The 21,853-nt window shown below is 37.5% G+C and overlaps 1 protein-coding gene across 3 annotated transcripts; it reads left to right on the top strand.

Annotated features, from left to right (window-relative positions):
- The first annotated feature begins 1,628 nt into the window (after window positions 1-1,628).
- On the top strand, window positions 1,629-20,192 carry LOC124146544. 3 transcript variants are annotated; one of them, XR_006862696.2, is made up of 5 exons: window positions 1,629-1,965; window positions 15,486-15,560; window positions 16,219-16,305; window positions 16,880-16,989; window positions 19,253-20,192. XR_006862696.2 is itself a non-coding variant. In XM_046516876.2 (4 exons), exons 1-4 carry the CDS (start codon window positions 1,905-1,907, stop codon window positions 19,334-19,336), a joined length of 345 nt encoding a protein of 114 aa, XP_046372832.1. In that variant the 5' UTR covers window positions 1,633-1,904; the 3' UTR covers window positions 19,337-20,192. The 3 variants fall into 3 exon arrangements, 2 of the variants coding, with proteins under 2 accessions (XP_046372832.1, XP_046372833.1); XM_046516876.2 differs by lacking the exon at window positions 15,486-15,560 and having other exon boundaries at window positions 1,633-1,965; window positions 16,877-16,989; XM_046516877.2 differs by lacking the exon at window positions 15,486-15,560 and having other exon boundaries at window positions 1,637-1,965.
- Window positions 20,193-21,853: the final 1,661 nt, after the last annotated feature.

The following is a 21,853-nucleotide window of genomic DNA, read 5'->3' as shown; positions in this document are numbered from 1 at the left end:
ACTGACTGCTCAGTAACATTCATGTAATATTAGTAATATTCAAATAAGTGTACTTGTTCTAGGTGTGTGTGACGTGGATACATATATCTAAGCGTATAGAAGAAACGTCAACAAACTTGTAACTATGTATAAAATAATAAATAAGCCATGTCCTTCATATGTAACTGATCTTATACCACCAGCTGTGTCACAGAAGGTCAGTTATAATCTCAGAAACCGCCATGATTTTGTAGTTCCATTTGCACGGAAATCTACGTTTAAAAGGTCTTATATTATAGATAATCTATCATCAGGAATCAGGGATAGTCCGTCAATATCTTATTTTAAAGCTGTCGCATCTGAGCAGCCTACATCACCACCTTATGCACTATAATTGCGGTGAGAGATCTACAAACATATTATATTGCACACTAGATTGAGACACAATTGTAGCATACTAAATTCCAACCTGTTTCGTGTTAATTATCTAATACTATTTCCTGTAAATGCGGAGCTCCTTGTGAAAATTCATTCCATTTATGATGATATTAGGGAGACATTACTGACAGCTATCGATAATCTTGGAGGACAAAAAACTCTAAATAGTATTTTTTTTTTGTGATCCAAACTTAGATGTTTTCCTGAATACAAAAATATTCTTGTCTGTACACAAATTTATAGAAACGACTAACAGATTCAGTAGCTAGCATATTATTGTTTCCAAACTGTTAATCATTAATATTGTTAACTCTATATACAACACTAACATGTATAATATTAGCATATGTATGAGATTTCCAGCACATTGTACATATCCTTCATATGAGCACTGTATATAAATTTATATTGCGCACTATGTTTCCACAATGTGATGCTTCAACTGTAAATTGTTAATTTTCATTATGCAATATTATGTATAACTGTATATAGGGAGAATGTGGTAATAAATGCTGCACTTGTGCCCAATCCCTTTGTCTTTTGGACAATACAATATGTTTAATAATAATAATAATAATAAGCAACCAATGTATAATGATCAGGGTCCATTGGTATCCCTTCAGCAAGTGCGAATCAGGTCCTAACACATCTGTTTTGTCATGTATCACGCGCTATACAGTCGAACCTCGCTTATCCGGACAATTGCATTTTCTAAAATGTTGTCCGGATAAACGAGTTTCTGGATATCTGAATACCTTGTTATCTGACCAGAAGTCCTTCCCCTACCTCAATTCTACCGAGGCCTATGTGAAATGAATAGCAAAAATATTATTTATGGAGGATCGACCAATTACTAATAAAATACATTGTGCTGTACAGACCTACGCAGCATGCTGTGACAGCGCACTGCATTATTGAAACGGTTAAAGAAATGCATATGTAGCCTAGTTTAGACTATGCACTTGTTTTATGTACAGATACGACGGCGATGTTGGGGCAACCTGACACCTATGAGCATTAATAGCCATGTTTACCTCTATTAGTTGAGAGCAAAGGTTGAAGTCATTCATGTGTGAAAAATGTTGTCGAGGCATCTGTAAACGGCTAAAGAAATGCAAATGTAGCCTAGTTTAGACTATGCACTTGCTTTGTGTACAGATGTGACGGCGAGGTTAGGGCAACCTGACACACATGAGCATTAATAGCCATGTTTACCTGTACTTGTACTTGACTGCCAAAAATGCTGTCGAGGCATCTGTACATCTTCTTTGTCGAATTGCATTATTAAAGTACATCAAGATGAGACATCATATACATTCATATATATTTGTTGAGCACGAAACCTTGAAGTGTAGCCAGGACATTTCCAAGAAACTATGGGCGGCCATGTAGCTTCAATATCTTATAAATTATATCACTGAACATAGGTCAAGGTGTATTCAGTAAACAAAGATCTGAAGGGCTGTATTTCCTTCATCGAACACACTATGCGTTCATCACAGGTTGTGACGGATTACGGATACGAACGAACTAGTACTTGTTTGGCAGGTAGGTTTTGTTAAGATTTGTTATCTTGTTCTCTCTCTACCCTCTACTTCCTTAATCACAATTTAAATCCTAAAAAGTCTTTCGGGCCTAACACTGTGGCAAATTTAGACCCTGTCAAAGCTGTCTGACATGTTTCTTATGAACAGTTTATGAAGCTAAACAGATTCAGATTCAGATTCTTTATTACAGTATAAAGGCCAAAGGCCCATAATACATGCTTGATTTTATTAACATGTACTGCGCTTACGCTAATATAAAAGCAGATGTACAATGTCAATCATATGCAAGGAAGTTGGTACATGTTTCAAATGTTGACAATACATTGTAGTTGTTTGACATTAAGACATTGTTTCAATGAACTATAAACAAAATGATAAATATCACTCATCATTTAAGAGTGCAGTTCTGTGTTGATAAACTTTCTGTAAATACTGACAAGTATCATGAATAACATAATTATCCGATGACCTAATACTTTTGCAAGAAAGTGTGGTACATGTTGTTTAACATCATAAATAGTGTGTTTGAATGAACTATAAATATCACACATCCTTTAAAAGTGCAGTTCTGTGTTTATAAACTTTATGTAAATACTGACAAATATCATGAATAACATTATAGTTACCTGATGACCTAATACTTTTACAAGAACGTGTGGTACATGTTATTGCCAACAGTTGTTTAACATTGAACATTTTGTTTAAATGAACTATAAATATCACTCTTCCTTTAAGAGTGCAATTGTGTGTTTGTAAACTTTTTGTAAATACTGGCAAGTATCATGAATAACATTATAATTATCTGATGACATAATACTTATAAACGCCTGTAATGAGGCTGATCTTAAGTGCTTAACAATGTACGTACTTCTTAAGGTATCATACTGTTTACACACAAGTAATACATGATGTTCATCTTCAATAGATGAAATACCTTCCTTGAGACAAAAAGGGCACAATCGCATTAAGTATTCAATATTATTATAACGTCCGGTTTCTGTTGCAAGTCCATAATTACCACATCTAAATCTTGACATGGCTGTCCTGATAGATAAAGGTAGATTATAGGATAGATACAATTCAACATTGAGTAATGACTTAAACTGCCTATAATAATATGTCTTTGAAGAACTACCTAGTTCTGCAACCCATTTTTGATGGAGATTATCAAACAATCTCTGCTTGAATGTTGAAATAAATGTATCAATATGACCCACATCCTGTGCAACCCAAACAAATCCAAATCCAAATTGAAACAGAATATGTTTTATATGTGTGACCCAATTTACTCTTCCACTCTCATCCTGTGATAACATCATGCTATAACATTGAAATGGTAACCTATTGTCATTTAAATTAATAAGTTTAGTCCAATATTTAACTGCTCTTGTCATATAAATATACTGGAGAGGAATTCTTCCACATTCCCCTAGAACCATATTATTTGTAGTACTTTTACCAACTTTAAGTATCCATTTACATAACTTTATCTGTACACTTTCAACTCTCCTACAGTAATTCACACCCCATATCTCTGCACCATAACAAAGAATGAGTACAACTGTAGCATCAAATATTTTAAACAAATCTTTACATGATAAATTACCAAATTTCCTGGAATATGTATAAATAGCCAATAAAGCCTTTTGTGCTTGGGCGGTAAGTGAAAGATGTGCCTTACTCCAAACAAGTTTGGGCATAAAAACCAGACCCAGATATCTGTATGACGATACAACATCAATCTGTTTTCCCATAAAATACCACTTCTCATATGCACGCAAAGGGCCTCCATTATGAAAAACCATTATCTTTGTTTTATTCAAATTAACTTTCATACGCGTTACATCACAAAAGTGTTCCAAGGCATATATCTTTTTTTGTAACTGTAAACACGAATCTGCCATAGATGACACATCGTCAGCAAACATCAAAACAAACATCTCTTTAAAGGAAGGTGAAACATAGACACCCCTGCCACCAGTTTCTTGCATGAAGTACATTAACTTGTTTATAAAGATAATAAAAAACTGTGGGCTCCTTGCACCTAAAATAATTTGATAAACCACCAGAGAGTCTTACACAAGCACTTAAATTTGAATACATTGAAACTATTATCTTAAAAAATTTGCCACTAACTCCTTCTTCATTTAAGCTTTTTAACAAAACGTCATGTTTAATCGAATCAAAAGCCTTTGAAAAGTCTATAAAAAAACAATAAAATCTTCCATTTTTCCTATGGGCATATTTTTGGGCAATAGATTGCAAACAGAAAATACTATCAATAGTGGAGCGATTAGCTCTGAAGTCAATCTTGCTTCAGTAATGACATTATGTTCGTCACACCAAAGCTGCAGTCTGGAGTTAATTGTAGAGCAAAAAACTTTACAAATAATATCTATCAAGGAGATTCCACGATAATTATCAATACAGTGTTTATCTCCTGACTTAAATAAAGGACATATTATACTTTTTCCCCATTCTTTAGGGAATTCACCATTATCAAATTTGTTGTCAAACAATAAGACCAACACAGGTAGAATATAATCTGATGATGCTTTCAGAAATTCAGCAGCAAGGCCATCAGGATCAGGGGATTTATTTAATCCCAACTTTTCAATATGAAACAAAACTTCCTTCATAGTAATAGGGCCATTTAAGTTAAATGTAGACGCCTCTTCTACCTCCGTATTACATATGTTACAATCAAAACCCTCAGTGGATATGTTATCTATACACAGAAGGTTACTAAAATGCTGTACCCAATCATAGCTACTAATTTGCTGTGAAATGCTTTCACCATAAGCACCCTGTTTAGCCTTCTCCAAAAGAATTTAGCATTGTTTCTACAGTCAATTAAATTTTGTCTCATATCATTCTGGTAAACATATCTCTTAAATCTAAATTTAGATTTAAACAAGTTGCGCAACTTTCTAAATTCACTAAAGTCATAACCCTGGTCTCTATGGGCCCGAAGAGCATGATACTTTCTATTTTTTAAATCTTCTAAATCGCTATCCCACCATGGAGGTTGATTACGTATTCTTATAGGTCATCCCTTAAATATTCTTTTAAACTGTTCTGCTGAGGACTGATATATCTTGACAATAGAGTCTAAAGCTACTTCTGCATCATTGGTAATCTGATGACCCAAAACATCATAAACATCTAATAGGTTTGATATAAAGTTCTCCATAAATACTTGACATTCATTGCCATTCCATATATATCTTGGCCACTCACTGACAACATTATGACCCTTATCAGTATCAGAAAAAACCTCACTTACACAACCTTCATGTTCATTATTAATATCATCCAAGGAAATTCTTAACGAGCAGTACAATGGAAAATTATTTGATGCATCACTCAAAGCTATACCAGAATCTGACACATTAGAAAAGATAGCTGTTGATGACATCATGTAGTCGACAACACTCTGGCCATTATGTGTAAAACATGTGAAATTACCACATTTGTCATTAAACAATCTGCCATTGAATAGATGTATACCAAATGTACATGTTTCGACCAATGTTTTACCATAGTTATTATGAGAAGTATCTTTATTAGATCTAGGCATACAAAAATCGTTAGTTGGGTATCCATCAATGCTATCACCATTACTAGTTACAAAATTAATATTATCATCTGGAATGTAGTCCTGAAAATCCTTTGTTCTGGCATTAAAATCGCCAGCGATATATATTTCTTTATCACTATGGTCACTTACAATAGTTTCCAAATACTGTTCAAACACAACCATGCCATCATCTTTGTTGTGATATATAGGGGGATTTTCCAGAGAAATGTATAGGTATATCATAACCGTATCAGAGTTCCATGAAAGTTTAGTTGTTTCAAAAAGGAAAACAACCATGTCATGAAAACCATCATAAATTCTAGATATATAGTTATGTAAAATCCAGTATTCCTTTATAAGAACAGTCACCCCACCACTAGGTCGGCCACGACGTTTAGTTTTCCGGAGTACACTGTTAAAAGATCGAAAACCGGACATGAAGGTTGCGAAATCTTCAGGACTTGTAGCACAAGATTTACCCAATGCTATTATATCGTAGTCGTGACAGAAGAGTTTTACCTGTGAATGTTCATTATCGTGTTTCCTTAATCCTTCAATGTTCCATGAAAGAATACGAAAGAATACGAATAAGAATACGAAACAATGTCCAGGTGACTTAAGCACAAAAATACGCGAACACTTCTGACATAGAATTTCTTAAGAAAGTACTGTAAAAATGCTTCACTTTGAGCACCTTGTTTTCTTTAAATACGATGTACCGTGACATAATAAAGTGGTATTTACCAATCTAAACATATGAATCCATTTGATGATACATCTGTGAGGTTTAAGTTGATTTTGACCGCCCGGGCCAAGTCGGACCCAACACAAGACAAACACTTCTGATAGAGAGTATGTTGAGAATGTAGAGGGAAAAGGGCTTCACTTTGAGCCCCTTGTTTTCTTTAAGTACAGCGATCTGAGACACTATAAAGTGGTATTAAGGTAGATATAATACTAATCTAAAGATGTGAATCAATTTGATGATACATCTGTGAGGTTTAAGTTGATTTTGACAGCCCGGGCCAAGTCGGACCGAACACTTCTGACATAGATTTTCTAAAGAAAATACAGTAAAAATGCTTCACTTTGAGCACCTTGTTTTCTTTAAGTACAGTGATCTGATACACTATAAAGTGGTATTTAGGTAGATATTATACTAGTTTATAGATGTGAATCCATTTGATGATACTTATGTGAGTTTAAAGTTGATTTTGACAGCCCGGGCCAAGTCGGACCGAACACCTGTGTGACTGTTGAGAGTATAGGGAGAAGAGGTCTACTTTAACCAACGTGTCTGCTTTAAATACGACGATCAGTGACATTATAAAGTGGTATTTACTTATATATAGAACGTTCCTATAAATATAAACACTATGCTCACAGATGGAAATTTGTATCACGATAGCTAGAAGTATTTGATACGTTTCAAATCTGACTTCGTTTAACGATTGCTCTTTTACATGTTACCAAGATCAGCGACGCTTACACACTGCTCCACTTTCTGGTTTTCAAGCGATTTACTCCGAATTACTTATTTATGGTGCACTTTTTAGTTTGGTGATTGTTCATTAATGTCATATGTGTGTATATGTTGCATCAATTATATGTAGGTATGATCGCCGATAATGAAGTAATTAGCCACCATGACACTACCGTCCCCATACTGATTATGGTCAAGAATTGTTCCTCTGACATACCGAACACCGCTACGTCGCCAACAACGTTTTCTGCCATCTGTAAATCGGAGACAAAACCTTGATGCGTCTGTAAACATAGCCCGACCATGCTGCTGTCTAGCCCACCCCAATCTTTGCCGCCGGGGGTAAGTTGTTAGGGTTACCTTCTCACAGGACGCCTTGCTTTCAGGACCCATGCAAATTGCCGCCATTTTCTATGTGATCCGTCAAAACTGGAGGGTGTGATTCAAATCTGCCGACCAGCGATTCTATATCGTGCATTTAGTCGCCTCACACTAGACGATCCGGGGTAGAATAGGTCCTCAGCAACCCATGATTGCCATAAAAGGCGACTATGCTTGTCGTAAGAGGCGACTAACGAGATCGGGTGGTCAGGCTCGCTGACTTGGTTGATGCATGTCATCGAATACAAAATGCGTGGATCGATGCTCATGATTTCAATCACTGGATTGTCTGGTCCAGAGTCAATTATTTACAGACCGCTGTCACATAGTCCGGCGTTAAACAACAAACAAACAATTGCGCACTGCGTTACAAATCACACTTTCGGTCACTGAGTGCGGCGTTAAACAACAAACCAAAAGCAATGCCTTACTTTCAGCCCGCTACATAGAGCCGGTGTCTAACGGTAGTTGTTAAAATTCGCTTTCCTGTTATTGTGCGGAATTATCTAGTGAAAGCAGGAGCACATTTGAATCTATTGCGTGGTGAAATTAATGCAATGAGACGATCTTGTACTGGTGGCGTTACAGTTAGGCCTGTTACACCCAGGACTCATTGCAACCCCACCTGTGTGACGGTACTTGTCCCACAGTCGAGAAAGTACATTCTTTGACATTAACATTTGACAATTGACTTTCCCTCACAAGATAACCCAGATTACCTCGACACGCTCCCAGGGGGGCAAGTGTAATGTACACCTATAAAACTACATTGCCTCCGGGGTTTCGTTATGCATTGATTAATCCTTTGAAATCGACTCTACTCTTTGAAATAACTGCCCTTGGAAGCAAGCTCTATCAAAATACCTCATTTCAGAGTGAGAACTTCGAATATTAACTCAGTGGGAAAAGAAAGTATACCGAGTTTGTGTTGTATGTAAATGACAATTGAAAGAACGGTTGTTGAATTTTATGTCTTTTTGATGATCACAACATTTTGCAAAACGTACTCTGTGGCTGGGTAATTTTGTATGAAAAGAAACTGTTCAATGAGTCTGGGGTAAGGGTGGAATTTGCAACCATATAACCTCTTCCATGTCTGAAATGTTGTTAATTTGTGCCGAAGATAAGTCGTCGAATATACAGTTGTGTATTATACGAAAAGAAATCTTTGAAAACTGTAAACAACATTACAATTAACAAAATAAGACCAGGTAGAAGTATTCTGACCAAGCGCCAGTATACTTCACTTTTGGGAATATTATATTGCTAATTTATATATGTTAACAGGTGATAAAATCAAATAAAATGTTTTGTTTCTTCAGCTCCTCGGTTTATGTCAACTTGTGATCTGTAGTTTATTTACGGTTAGGGGGTGGGGTATTTCTCAGCCACCTACAATCTCTATTTCTATACTTCGCTTCTCTGCCCATAGCTCACTCTGCTTTTTTCATAGAAGTCATATAACACCCGACATAATAATGATGTGTATATGTATAATGGGCCAAATCTACACGAAATATAATCATAATTATTATAATATATTACATCGGTCAGTGGATCAGTCTGTATACACAGAATTGTGAGAGTCTCATTTAGCTATATAACAATACACCTGTACATAAACAGAACTGTCAGAGTCTCACTTAGCTATATAACAATACACCTGTACATATACAGAACTGTGAGTATCACTTAGCTATATAACAATACACCTGTACATATACAGTACTGTCAGAGTCTCACTTAGCCATATAACAATACACCTGTATATATACAGAACTGTGAAAGTCTCACTTAGCTATATAACAATACACCTGTACATATACAGAACTGCCAGAATCTCACTTAGCTATATAACAATACACCTGTATATATACAGAACTGTGAGAGTCTCACTTAGCTATATAACAATACACCTGTACATATACAGAAATGTCAGAATCTCACTTAGCCATATAACAATACACCTGTATATATACAGAACTGTGAGAGTCTCACTTAGCCACATAACAACACACCTGTATATATATACAGAACTGTCAGAGTCTCACTTAGCTATATAACAATACACCTGTACATATACAGAACTGCCAGAGTCTCACTTAGCTATATTACAATACACCTGTACATATACAGAATTGTGAGAGTCTCACTTAGCTATATAACAATACACCTGTATATATATACAGAACTGTCAGAGTCTCACTTAGCTATATTACAATACACCTGTACATATACAGAATTGTGAGAGTCTCACTTAGCTATATAACAATACACCTGTACATATACAGAACTGTCAGAGTCTCACTTAGCTATATAACAATACACCTGTACATATACAGAACTGCCAGAGTCTCACTTAGCTATATAACAATACACCTGTACATATACAGAACCGTGCGAGTCTCACTTGGCCATATAACAATACACGTGTATATATACAGAACTGTCAGAGTCTCACTTAGCTATATAACAATACACCTGCTCATATACAGAACTGTGAGAGTCTCAACTTGCCATATAACAACACACTTTTCTCCAAGTGTTTTTGGTCCTTAAATATAGGACATATACTTGGGGAGCGTCGTGATAAAAACTACTTTTTATAATTAATATCTCAAGTACTTTTGCATTTAGTCTGTTCAGGGATGGTCATGATATAAATGTACAAAGTACATGTACAAGTGCATCAAAAACCACGGACCCACCCATCCCTGCACTCAATGACCGGTCCCTAACATTGGTAACTTCTTTTCCTGTTAATGATGTTTCAAACAGCTCCATTTGTAATTAAAGCTCATGCTTGTCATTTCAAGAGGGCAAGAACAAACTTGAGATTTTCTTTCAATGCTTGGACTTAACTCTCTCCGCTGGGCGAGCTTGTACCCACCAGATCAACGGACCAAAACGCCTAGAATATGAATATAGTCAGCATGAGACGAAAGCACAATGAGACGAAAGCACAATGTCTGTTTATAGTGTTTGACAACTTGTCATGTTTCTCTTATCAAAGCAATAAAACGCTGCGCCAATCAATCAAGCTCGGTGGAGATCTGTATTTTTTATAACTAAACTTGTTTACCGTTACTTAACAGGATGTTCTAAATATAGAAAAAAGCAATTCAAAATGTTATGGCAGTACAAAGAAATATGTTAATACCGATCTGGGGGTCTTTTACTCATGTAAATGAATGACGCACATAAATGTAGATTGAAATCTTTTTCTCAACCGCCCAACTACTTGTTGTCCATAAATATCATTTTCTCCATAAAGGGTTTCACCAAAACACGATTTGACTTTTAAGAATAGTATGACCAACAGTTGTTTTTTAATGAATTAATTCATTGGTTGGAGTGTTTGTGTTGGTTACCGCGAAGTTGTAAAGTCTGAGAACATTGTCTTCTGGGTGAATAGTTTCCTGTGTGAGATAGTCCTGTCTACTGGATAGATAGTTATTAGAGTAGATGGTATCCAGGGTAGATTGGCCCCTGGAAAGATAATGTCCTGGGTAGTGTCTTGGGTAGATAGTCTCCAGGACAGGTAGCTATTAGCGTAGATAGTGTCCTGAGTAGATTCTCTCCAGGGTAGATAGTCTCTGGGGTAGATATTCTCCCTGGTAGATAGTCTCTGGGGTAGATATTCCCTAGGGTAGATAGTGTACTGTATAGATAATTTTCTGGGTAGGTAGTCTACTGAGTAGATAGTTTTGTTGAATTCTAAACGAATGATAGCTATTCTCAATAAGCATAAATGCGCCTTTCTTGCAGGAAGAGGTGTCCACAATTGTTGGAGGTGTCTTTAAAATAGAGACTTCAACATGAAGTTAACATTTGTTCCATATTGATATAAATATTATTTGTCACATTTTTAACATGTTCAGTTAAATAGATGGAATTGGTGGCAGTGACTGTGTAACATATTAGTTACATCTACTCATCGGCACGTGAACTACATCTGAATCCTGTAGACTATAGTTATTGGTTTCACAGAAATCGTGTGCTCTAGTATGAAATAACCTGTACGGTTATTAGCTATATGGATTCCATACGCTATATTACAGACGAATCCAGGGGCGGTCGGGTAGCCTACTGGTAAAAGCGTTCGCTCGTCATGCCGAAGACCCGGGCTCGACTCCCGACATTGGTTGAATTTTGTAAAGCCCATTTCTGGTGTCCCCCGCCGTCATATTGCTGGAATATTGCTAAAAGCGGCGTAAAACCATGCTCACTCACTCACCACAGAAGAATCCTGAAGGGAGTCCGTGATCTTTATTTAAAAAGACAATGTATTACAGAAGTATCCTATAGGGATCCCGTGATATTGTATTACAGAAGATTCTGCACTCTGTATTACAGACGAATTATGTAGGGATTCCGCACTCTGTATTACAGAAGAATCCTGTAGGGATTCCATACTCTGTATTACAGAAGAATTCTGTAGGGATTCTGCACTCTGTATTACAGAGGAATCCTGAATGGATTCCTTACTCTGTATTAAGAAGAATTCTGTAGGGATTCTGCACCCTGTATTACAGAAGAATCCTGAAGGGAGTCCGCACACTGTATTACAGACGAATCCTGTAGGGATTCCGTACTCTGTATTACAGACGAATTCTGGAGGGATTCCGTACTCTGTATTACAGAAGAGTTCTGTAGGGATTCTGCTCTCCGTATAACAGGAGAATCCTGAATGAATTCCGTACGCTGTATTTCAGAAAAATTCTGTAGGGATTCTGCACTTTGTACAACAGAAGAATCCTTTAGGGATTCCGTACTCTGTATTACAGAAGAATTCTGTAGAAATTCTCCCCTCTGTATTACACACGAATTCTGTAGGGATTCTGCACTCTGTATTACAGAAGAATCCTGAATGATTTCCGTACTCTGTATTACAGAAAGATTCTGTAGAGATTCTGCACTTTGTACAACAGAAGAATCCTTTAGGGATTCCATACTCTGTATTACAGAAGAATTCTGTAGAGATTCTCCACTCTGTATTACACACGAATTCTGTAGGGATCCTGCACTCTGTATTACAGAAGAATCCTGAATGAATTCCGTACTCTGTATTACAGAAGAATTCTGTAGGGAGTCCACATTCTATATTACAGAAGAATTATGTTAAGATTCCTCACTGTGTATAACAGAACAATTCTGTTCGGATTCTGCACTCTGTATTACAGAGGAATCCTGAATGGATTCCGTACACTGTATTACAAAACATCCTGTAGTGATTTCACACTCTGTATTACAGATGAATTCTGTAGGGATTCTGACTTTGTATTAAGAAGAATTCTGTAGGGATTCTGCTCTCTGTATTACAGAAGAATCCTGAATGAATTCCGTACTCTGTATTACAGAAGAATTCTGTAGGGAGTCCACACTCTGTATTACAGAAGAATTATGTTAGGATTCCCCACTCTTTATAACAGAAGAATTCTGTAGGGATTCTGCTCTCTGTATTACAGAAGAATCCTGAATGAATTTCGTACTCTGTATTACAGAAGAATTCTGTAGGGAGTCCACACTCTGTATTACAGAAGAATTATGTTAGGATTCCTCACTCTTTATAACAGAAGAATTCTGTTGGGATTCTGCACTCTGTATTACAGAAGAATCCTTTAGGGATTCTACACTCTGTATCACAGACGTCTTTTGTAGAGATTCCGTACTCTGTATAACAGAACAATTCTGTTGGGATTCTGCACTCTGTATTACAGCCGAATTCTGTAGGGATTCCGTACACTGTATTACAAAACATCCTGTAGTGATTTCACACTCTGTATTACAGAAGAATCCTGAATGGATTCCGTTCTCTGTATTACAGAAGAATTCTGTAGTGATTCTGGATTCTGTATTACAGAAGAATTCTGTAGTGATTCTGGATTCTGTACTACAAAGGAATCCTGTAGTGATTTCACATTCTGTATTACATAGGAATCCTGAATGAATTCCGTACTCTGTATTATAGAAGAATTTTGTATGGATTCTACACGTTGTGTTACAGAAGAATTCTGTTTGGAGTCCACTCTCTGTATTCCAGAAGAATTATGTTGGGATTCCACACTCTTTATAACAGAAGAATTCTGTTGGGATTCTGCACTCTGTATTACAGAAGAATCTTTTAGGGATTCTACTCTCTGTATTACAGAAGAATTCTGTAGGGATTCCGTACTCTGTATTGCAGACGAATTATGTAGGGGTTCCGCACTTTCTATAACAGAAACATAATTGGGATTCCGTACTCTGTATTACACAAGAATTCTGTAGGGATTTCACACTGTATTACAGAAGAATCCTGAATGGATTCCGTACACTGTATTACAGAAGAATTCTGTAGTGATTTCACACTCTGTGTTACAGAAGAATCCTAAATGGATTCCGTACACTGTAGTACAGAAGACTTCTGTAGTGATTTCACACTCTGTGTTACAGAAGAATCCTAAATGGATTCCGTACTCTGTATTAAAGACGAATTCTGTAGGGATTTCACACTCTGTAGTACAGAAGAATCATGTAGGGATTGAGTACTCTGTATAACAGAAGAATTCTGTAGGCATTCCGTACTCTGTATAACAGACGATATCTGTAAGGATTCTGCACTCTGTATTACAGAAGAATCCTTTAGGGATTCCGTACTCTGTATTACAGAGGAATCCTGAATGGATTCCGTACTCTGTATTACAGAAGAATCCTTTAGGGATTCCGTACTCTGTATAACAGAAGATATCTGTAGGGATTCTGCACTCTGTATTAACCAAAGAATCCTGTAGTGATTTCACACACTGTATTACAGAAGAATCCTGAATGGATTCCGTACTCTGTATTTCAGACGAATTCTGTAGGGATTCCATACTCTGTATTACAGAAGAATCCTGTAGGGATTCCGTACTCTGTATTACAGAGGAATCCTGAATGGATTCCGTACTCTGTATTACAGAAGAATCCTTTATGGATTCCGTACTCTGTATTACAGAGGATCCTGAATGGATTCAGTACTCTGTATTACAGAAGAATTATTTAGGGATTCTGCACTCTGTATTACAGAAGAATCCTTTAGGGATTCAAAATTCTGTATTACAGAAGAATCATGTAGGGATTCAACCCTCTGTATTACAGACGAATCCTGTAGGGATTCCGTACTCTGTATTACAGAAGAATTCTGTGGGGATTCTGCACTCTGTATTACAGAAGATTCTGTAGAGATTCCGCACTTTGTATAACAGAAGAATACTTAAGGGATTCCGTACTCTTTAGTACAGAAGAATTCTGTAGGGACTCTGCACTCTGCATTACAAATGAATTCTGTCAGGATTCCGCAATCTGTAATTCTGTAGAGATTCCGCACTTTGTATAACAGAAGAATCATGTAGGGAGTCCATGCTCTGTATTACAAAGGAGTTCTGTTGGGATTCTGCACTCTGCATTACAGAAGAAGAACAAAGCGTTTCTAAGAACCATCGTGATGTCCTGCAATCGAGCCTACCCCCTCGATGAGGTTTGCCACCGCTTATCATTCTCTTACATTTCAATATTTTCAAATTCAATTCAAAATTTTGAAATTGACACACATAAAAAACCTAGGGATGGTAAACTAAAGTAGTTCACTGGTTAATACAGCTCTTACGCATGTATGAATAAAATGCAAAGTGAAAAAAGGATAGGGTTATTTATACAGCGGTATCCAGGGTTTCTAGCTTTGTCGTGCATCTTGAACTGGGGGAGGTATTTGATCTACTCTCCAGTGCTTATGAATAACAAAGGGAGCATGTGTTTGCCGATATGTCGTCTCACATTATGTATCACCACAGTTGTCAGGGACCGTTATCCGGGTGAACACAACAAATAGTCAATCTTATTTATTTCCTGGAGGGTGGTCCAGTCTACTGGGAAGGGGGGCTTGATCAACTATATCATTTGTAAAATATATCTCAAGCCATTAATAACAAAATATTAAATACCTAAATATTATATTTCTACCTCAGTTAGTTGTATTTGATATACATCGCCATTGACATGTATGTATAGGTTGAATAAAATAATTCATTTCTAATATTAACTTCCCTACTATAATTAGACTCGTCTGAAAGATGACATAAAAGCGTCCCGTACAAGGTTGGCTGTACATAACGATCAGCTGACAGCTTCAGAGGTAGGTACCTTGTACTCGTGTAGAGACGATTGAGGGGAGATTTGATAATAACTTCCAACCTAGTAGTGATTCAGCCCTAGGTCTCTAGTAGACGTGGCGTTGTCCAATACACATAGGTTCTACAGTCTCTAGTAGAAGTGCCGTTATCCAATACACATAGGTTCTACAGTCTCCAGTAGACGTGGCGGTGTCCTCTACCCCTAGGTTCTACAGTCTCCGGTAAACGTGGCGTTGTCCTCTACCCCTAGGTTCTACAGTCTCCGGTAGACGTGGCGTTGTTCTCTACCCCTAGGTTCTACAGTCTCCGGTAGACGCGGCGTTGTCCACTAACCCTTGAATTTAAGTCTCCGGAAGACGTGGAAGTTATCCACAAACCAAAGGCCCTACAGTCTCCAGTAGTAGTGGCATTGTCCACTACCCCTAGGTTCTACAGTCTCCAGTAGACGTGGCGTTGTCCTCTACACATAGGTTTCTACAGTCTCCAGTAGACGTAGCGTTGTCCTCTACCCCTGGGTTCTACAGTCTTCAGTAGACGTGGATGTTATCCACAAACCCAAGGCCCTACAGTCTCCATTATCCTTCCCAACTACACATTTCCTCTGTTTTCTGCAAACAATATTGAGTGAATGCCTGGAAGAATCGAACATGTTGATTGCAGATTCCCAATCAACAAGAACGATGAAGTCTACCTTGGCTGCCATCCTTATTCTTTCGCTGTGTGCTGTCAGTACCCTGGCAGCATCAAGTAAGTACGCACGTTGTTTGCTTATATGTCTCATCGAGAGACATGTGATCAAATTATGACGCCATGATAAAAGACACTAATTTCGGTAAATTGGCAGACTTCAAACATCGCTTTGTTTGACTGCTGGCTCAAACTTTATAACCCGCAGTGAAACCTCGTTAATCAGGGTAATTAAATTCCGGTTTATCGAATCCCTGGTGCGAAGTAATGGACCTCATAGATTCTACTCTAATGAAGGTAAAGAACATCAGATATTGTTTTCATATTACTTTAGGCAATGTGTCATGACAAGAAAGATTAATTATTGTTATATGAAAGAATCGGGTGTTCTCTGACTTCCTTTGAGTAAGACGTTCCCAACAAGTTCCCAACAAGAACACTGTAAATATGTTCTTGTCACTTTCAATCTGTTCAAATGCGAGTACTTCCCGATAGCTTCTAAAGAGTACTATCTTCTCTGTGTATCCTTTTGTTGCAAATAAAATCGGTAATAATGTCATCATTTTCAAAGTCGGTTAACAAACTTGCATCAATTATTATAATGTTGACTAAACGACTAACTTAAATCCTTCAGCATCAACGTCGATGGCTACTGAATCAACGACAGTGCCTGGTGACTCATCGACAGTGGCTGGTGACTCATCGACAATGGCTGGTGACTCATCGACTGCCACGACCACCAAGGTAAGACCTCCATATTTCACCGTAAAAACGTTTTCACAAATATCGTTATCGTCAGTATACGTCTGTACTGACAACTGACGTTATCATCAATACACGTCTGTACTGACAACTGACGTTATTATAAATATACATCTGTACTGACAACTGACGTTATCATAAATATATACGTCTGTACTAACAACTGACGTTATCATCAATATACATCTGTACTGACAACTGATGTTATCGTCAATATACGTCTGTTCTGACAACTGACGTTATTATAGATATACATCTGTACTGACAACTGACGTTATCATAAGTATATACGTCTGTATTGACAACTGGCGTTATCATCAATATACGTCTGTACTGACAACCGACGTTATCATCAATATACGTCTGTACTGACAACTGACGTTATCATTAGTATACGTCTGTACTGACAACTGACGTTATCATCAATACATGTCTGTACTGACAACTGCCGTTATCATCAATATACGTCTGTACTGACAACTGACGTTATCATCAATATACGTCTGTACTGACAACTGACGTTATCATTAATATACGTCTGTACTGACAACTGACGTTATTATAAATATACATCTGTACTGACACACTGTACTAGATTCACACTTCTGTACTGACAACTACTATTTACTCCAATAAACTACTACACCCACAACTCATGTTTACTCCAACACACTACTAAACCGGCAACTTCTGTTAAATCAAAACACACAACAATGCAGTCAATTACTGTTTACTTCAATACACTACTATACAAACAACTACTGTTTACTCAATTCACTTCTATCCACACAAATACTGTTTACTCAAAACACTAGTATACAGACAACTTCTCTTTACTCAATATACTACTTTACAGACAACTACTGTTTATTCAATACACCACTACACAGATAACTCATGTTTACTCAATGTACTACTTTTCAGACAACTACTGTTTACTCAATACACTACTATACAGACAACTACTGTTTACTCAATACACTACTATACAGACAACTACTGTTTACTTCAGCACACTACTATACAGACAACTACTGTTTACTCAGTACATTACTATACAGACAACTACTGTTTACTCAAGCACACTACTATACAGACAACTACTGTTTACTCAAGCACACTACTATACAGACAACTACTGTTTACTTCATCATACTAACATACAGACAAATACTGTTTACTCAAAACACTAGTATACAGACGACTACTCTTTACTCAATATACTACTATACAGACAACTACTGTTTATTCATTACACCACTACACAGATACCTTATGTTTACTCAATGTACTACTTTTCAGACAACTACTGTTTACTCAATACACTACTTTACAGACAACTACTGTTTACTCAATACACTACTATACAGACAACTACTGTTTACTCCAACACACTACTATACAGACAACTACTGTTTACACAGTACATTACTATACAAACAACTAATGTTTACTCCAGCACACTACTATAAAGACAACTACTGTTTACTCCAGCACACTACTATACAGACAACTACTGTTTACTCAATACACTATTATACACACTAGTACTGTTTACTCAATACACTACTATACAGACAACTACTGTTTACTCAATACACTACTATACAGACAACTACTGTTTACCCTAGCACACTACTAAACAGTGTTTACGCAGTGCACACAGACAACTGCTATTCAGTAATACAGCACATGGTATTTTATGCTTGCACAAGAAAAAGATTATTTGTTGTAAAAGTTTTGAAACATATTTGTGTGCACAAAACAGGGAGTTTTGTTCACAACTGAACATAAACAAAGGGAACAAATGAGTTGTGATTTTAACTGCCATGGGTATCATACAACATTCATAATTTCTTTCAAATATCTTTAGGGACCGTTTAAGTGATATCTGTTTCTGTACATTACATAAAGAACACGTACTGGCCATTGATTAGTTGGGATATTGTTTATTTCATGACATGATCTCTTTGGTTCAGAAAAGTAAATATTATTTTGGGAAAGTTTTACGAAATTGCAGATCAAACTGTGTTTCACTTTCGATATGTCCACATAATAATGAGCTGAAAAATACGCCTATTCTACCTAATCTGTCAACATTGACAATATAGATAACTTCTGTTCACATTCACAGCAGCACTAGAAGAGGTCTAATATTTTATTGGAACTTGAAGAGGTTAATACTTTATTGGAATGTATTGCAGGTTTATATATTCACTCACTCACCCACCATTTCATGTTGTAGAGTGGCGCCAGCAACGTCGCCATCTCCATGGCGTGCGTCGTTGGGGTCTACGGTGGGTGGATGGCGCTGAAACTAGCCCTGTAGCAGAACTCAACGACCGACATCTCTGTGGTGAAGTGGATACAGATATGAACTTCAAGTACAAGACTTGTCTTTGCTTCAACTGATGCGCATCACCATTCGTCACCTCTCGCGTCTTTCCGTAATCATCGCATCATGTCCCGGAATGACCCGAGTGGTCACGAATGGTCCCCATATCACGTCTTTGAGGGGAAATCAACTCCGGAACTATTGAATATTGACACTGAGAAATTTGACAATATGTAACGTTTGAGAATGTTCCAAAAATCCATTTTATATATCTGTGTAAAAATTTTTTACGATCAATCAATGTTTCTTTGTTAATACCGTTTGAGCAAATCAGCTGGCAAAAAACGTTTTCTTTCTTGTATTTTACATCATATCTGTGTCCATTGTATTCCCCGATTGTTTTGTTATCTTACCTATCGTATACACTTTCATAAGTAAACCAACGACGCCATTTTTATCTCGGGACGGTATTTCAATCAGGTTCGTTCCTGCAGTAGCGGGATGCCATTGTGTACTCGTCCATCTGTTTACGCACTTCAGTCTATGGCTATGACTTGGTCTCTTTGATTGATCAGCTGACAACAAATCCACTGTTTCTTCACGGGAAAAAGTAGTTCTGATTATGATTAAAATATATTTTTTTACTATGAAATACCCCCCCCCCCCCCCCCCCCCCCCCCTTTTACACATAAACACACGAGTGCCACGACTGATTTGAAGCGATAGCATTGCACACCTTGTGTTAATATATAGAGACAGGGGGGTGCTTGATTGTGAAATACCATACGATTTTATCATAATCAGAACTTCCTGTGGTTTCTTTTTAATAAAAATTTTGTTTGCATCTCAAGACGTGGCTGTTGTGTATTATTAAGTCTAATATTTGTTTGTTCGCACTCATCAATATTCAAGCTATATGTCGGCGGTCTGTAAATAAAGTCTGATACGATGACATGCAATCAACCAAGTCATCGATGTTGACCTCTCGATCCATTTAAATCGCCTCTTACAAGCGCGAATGCTGAAGGAATATTCTAGCCCGGAATTCCCCAGGAATTTGTCATGAAACACCAGCATATTGTTGAAATGTTTTAGAGGTGGTGAGGTGAGGGGTGGTGAGGGGAGGGGAGGTGAAATGGGGGATAACGTCGCGTGCAATATTATTGCACTTATAGAGAGACATGCATGCACATGCGTGTGTGTCAGCTTGTACTTGGTCGGAATAATGCTGGTTTTATAGTGCTAGCCCACTGAGATACCGTGACGCAGTTTAACATGAATACCAAAATCAAAGCTGACTCAGAGCCGAACCGACCAGTCCTAGTTTTAGCCCTTCATGTCGAGGAGCAGGCAGGGTAACAACAAGTACCATCTTTTAACGTCTTTTGATATGACGCAGCCGGGTATCGAACCACCGATCTTCCGCATGTATAAGACACAACTATATGTGCTATGACCTGCAATATCGATAAAAGCTCTGGTCAACATGTCATATGCTTTTCAGGTAATTGTCAAGATGATCCACATGCCATAAGAATGTAACAGAATATATATACTGTAAATCTTGAAATTAACGCGAGCGCGAATTAAACGCGAAAAATGCGAGTGGTCTTTGCTCGAATTATTAGACATCGCATTTATATCATCAACAATAAGACATTTTGGATATCAGAAATACGAACTTAGACATACGCATAAAACAAACAACTATGTATTCCATATCACTGTTTATTGAGCAGCATTTGTTCAAGTATATAAATAATGTCATTCAAACACTAATTACATCCTGTGAAGGGGGCACGGGTGGCCCAGTCGTCAAAGGCGCTGCAATTCGATGTGCAGAGTTGCGTCCCTTGGGCACGCCAGAAACCTGTGATGTAGGTTCGAATCCCGGTTTGCCCCGATTATGTTTCTTGGTTTTTCAGCACCATACACGTGCTCGTGGGTTTTACCGAAGTGGTAAACGTCTGAGACCTGCATCACTTCGGGCTTTCCTCCCACATTAAGCTGACATGCCGTGATATAACTGGAATATTGTTGAAAGCGGTGTTTAACCCAACTCACTCACTCACACATCCTGTGAACTGTCACTGCTGGGGTCAAGGCAATAGTTCTCCTCATTTGTGTCGTCATCACTGATCACACCTGCAAGTCCAGACAGACGCCACCCATAATATGGTGTCGCCCAGAGAAGGCGATATGATCGATAATCAAGATTTATATTGTAATAAAAAGGGTCGTACTTCGCGAAGTGCATCAAATCACGTGAGCACCTTGATTAAAAACATGAACAGATTTGGAAAATATCTGTTACGGACCGGATGTTGATTTTGTCTGGCGATTCTGATGGCATTATGCATAGACTCGTTAATCCAGCCAAACATGACTTCATAATTCCAGCCTAGTTCGGCAAGGGCGGAAACTGGACTTTTATAGTCAGTTTACAAGCTTGCCTCGAGAAGATGACAAGTTGTAAAATATTAAAGTACTTAAAGAATATAAGTACATACT

Source organism: Haliotis rufescens, unplaced genomic scaffold, assembly GCF_023055435.1.
Source record: "Haliotis rufescens isolate VD_foot unplaced genomic scaffold, xgHalRufe1.0.p SCAF_23, whole genome shotgun sequence".
Taxonomy (NCBI): Eukaryota; Metazoa; Mollusca; class Gastropoda; order Lepetellida; family Haliotidae; genus Haliotis; species Haliotis rufescens.
Note: the sequence above shows the minus strand (reverse complement) of the source record. Positions and strands in the feature narration are given on the sequence as shown.

Excerpts from the sequence above, each read along its gene's own strand:
- LOC124146544 (XM_046516876.2), top strand. The coding sequence starts at position 1,905 with ATGCGTTCATCACAGGTTGTGACGGATTACGGATACGAACGAACTAGT. Across the intron at positions 1,966-16,218 it reads AACTAGTACTTGTTTGGCAG|ATTCCCAATCAACAAGAACG; the intron begins GTAGGTTTTGTT and ends TGTTGATTGCAG. Across the intron at positions 16,990-19,252 it reads CGACTGCCACGACCACCAAG|AGTGGCGCCAGCAACGTCGC; the intron begins GTAAGACCTCCA and ends TTCATGTTGTAG.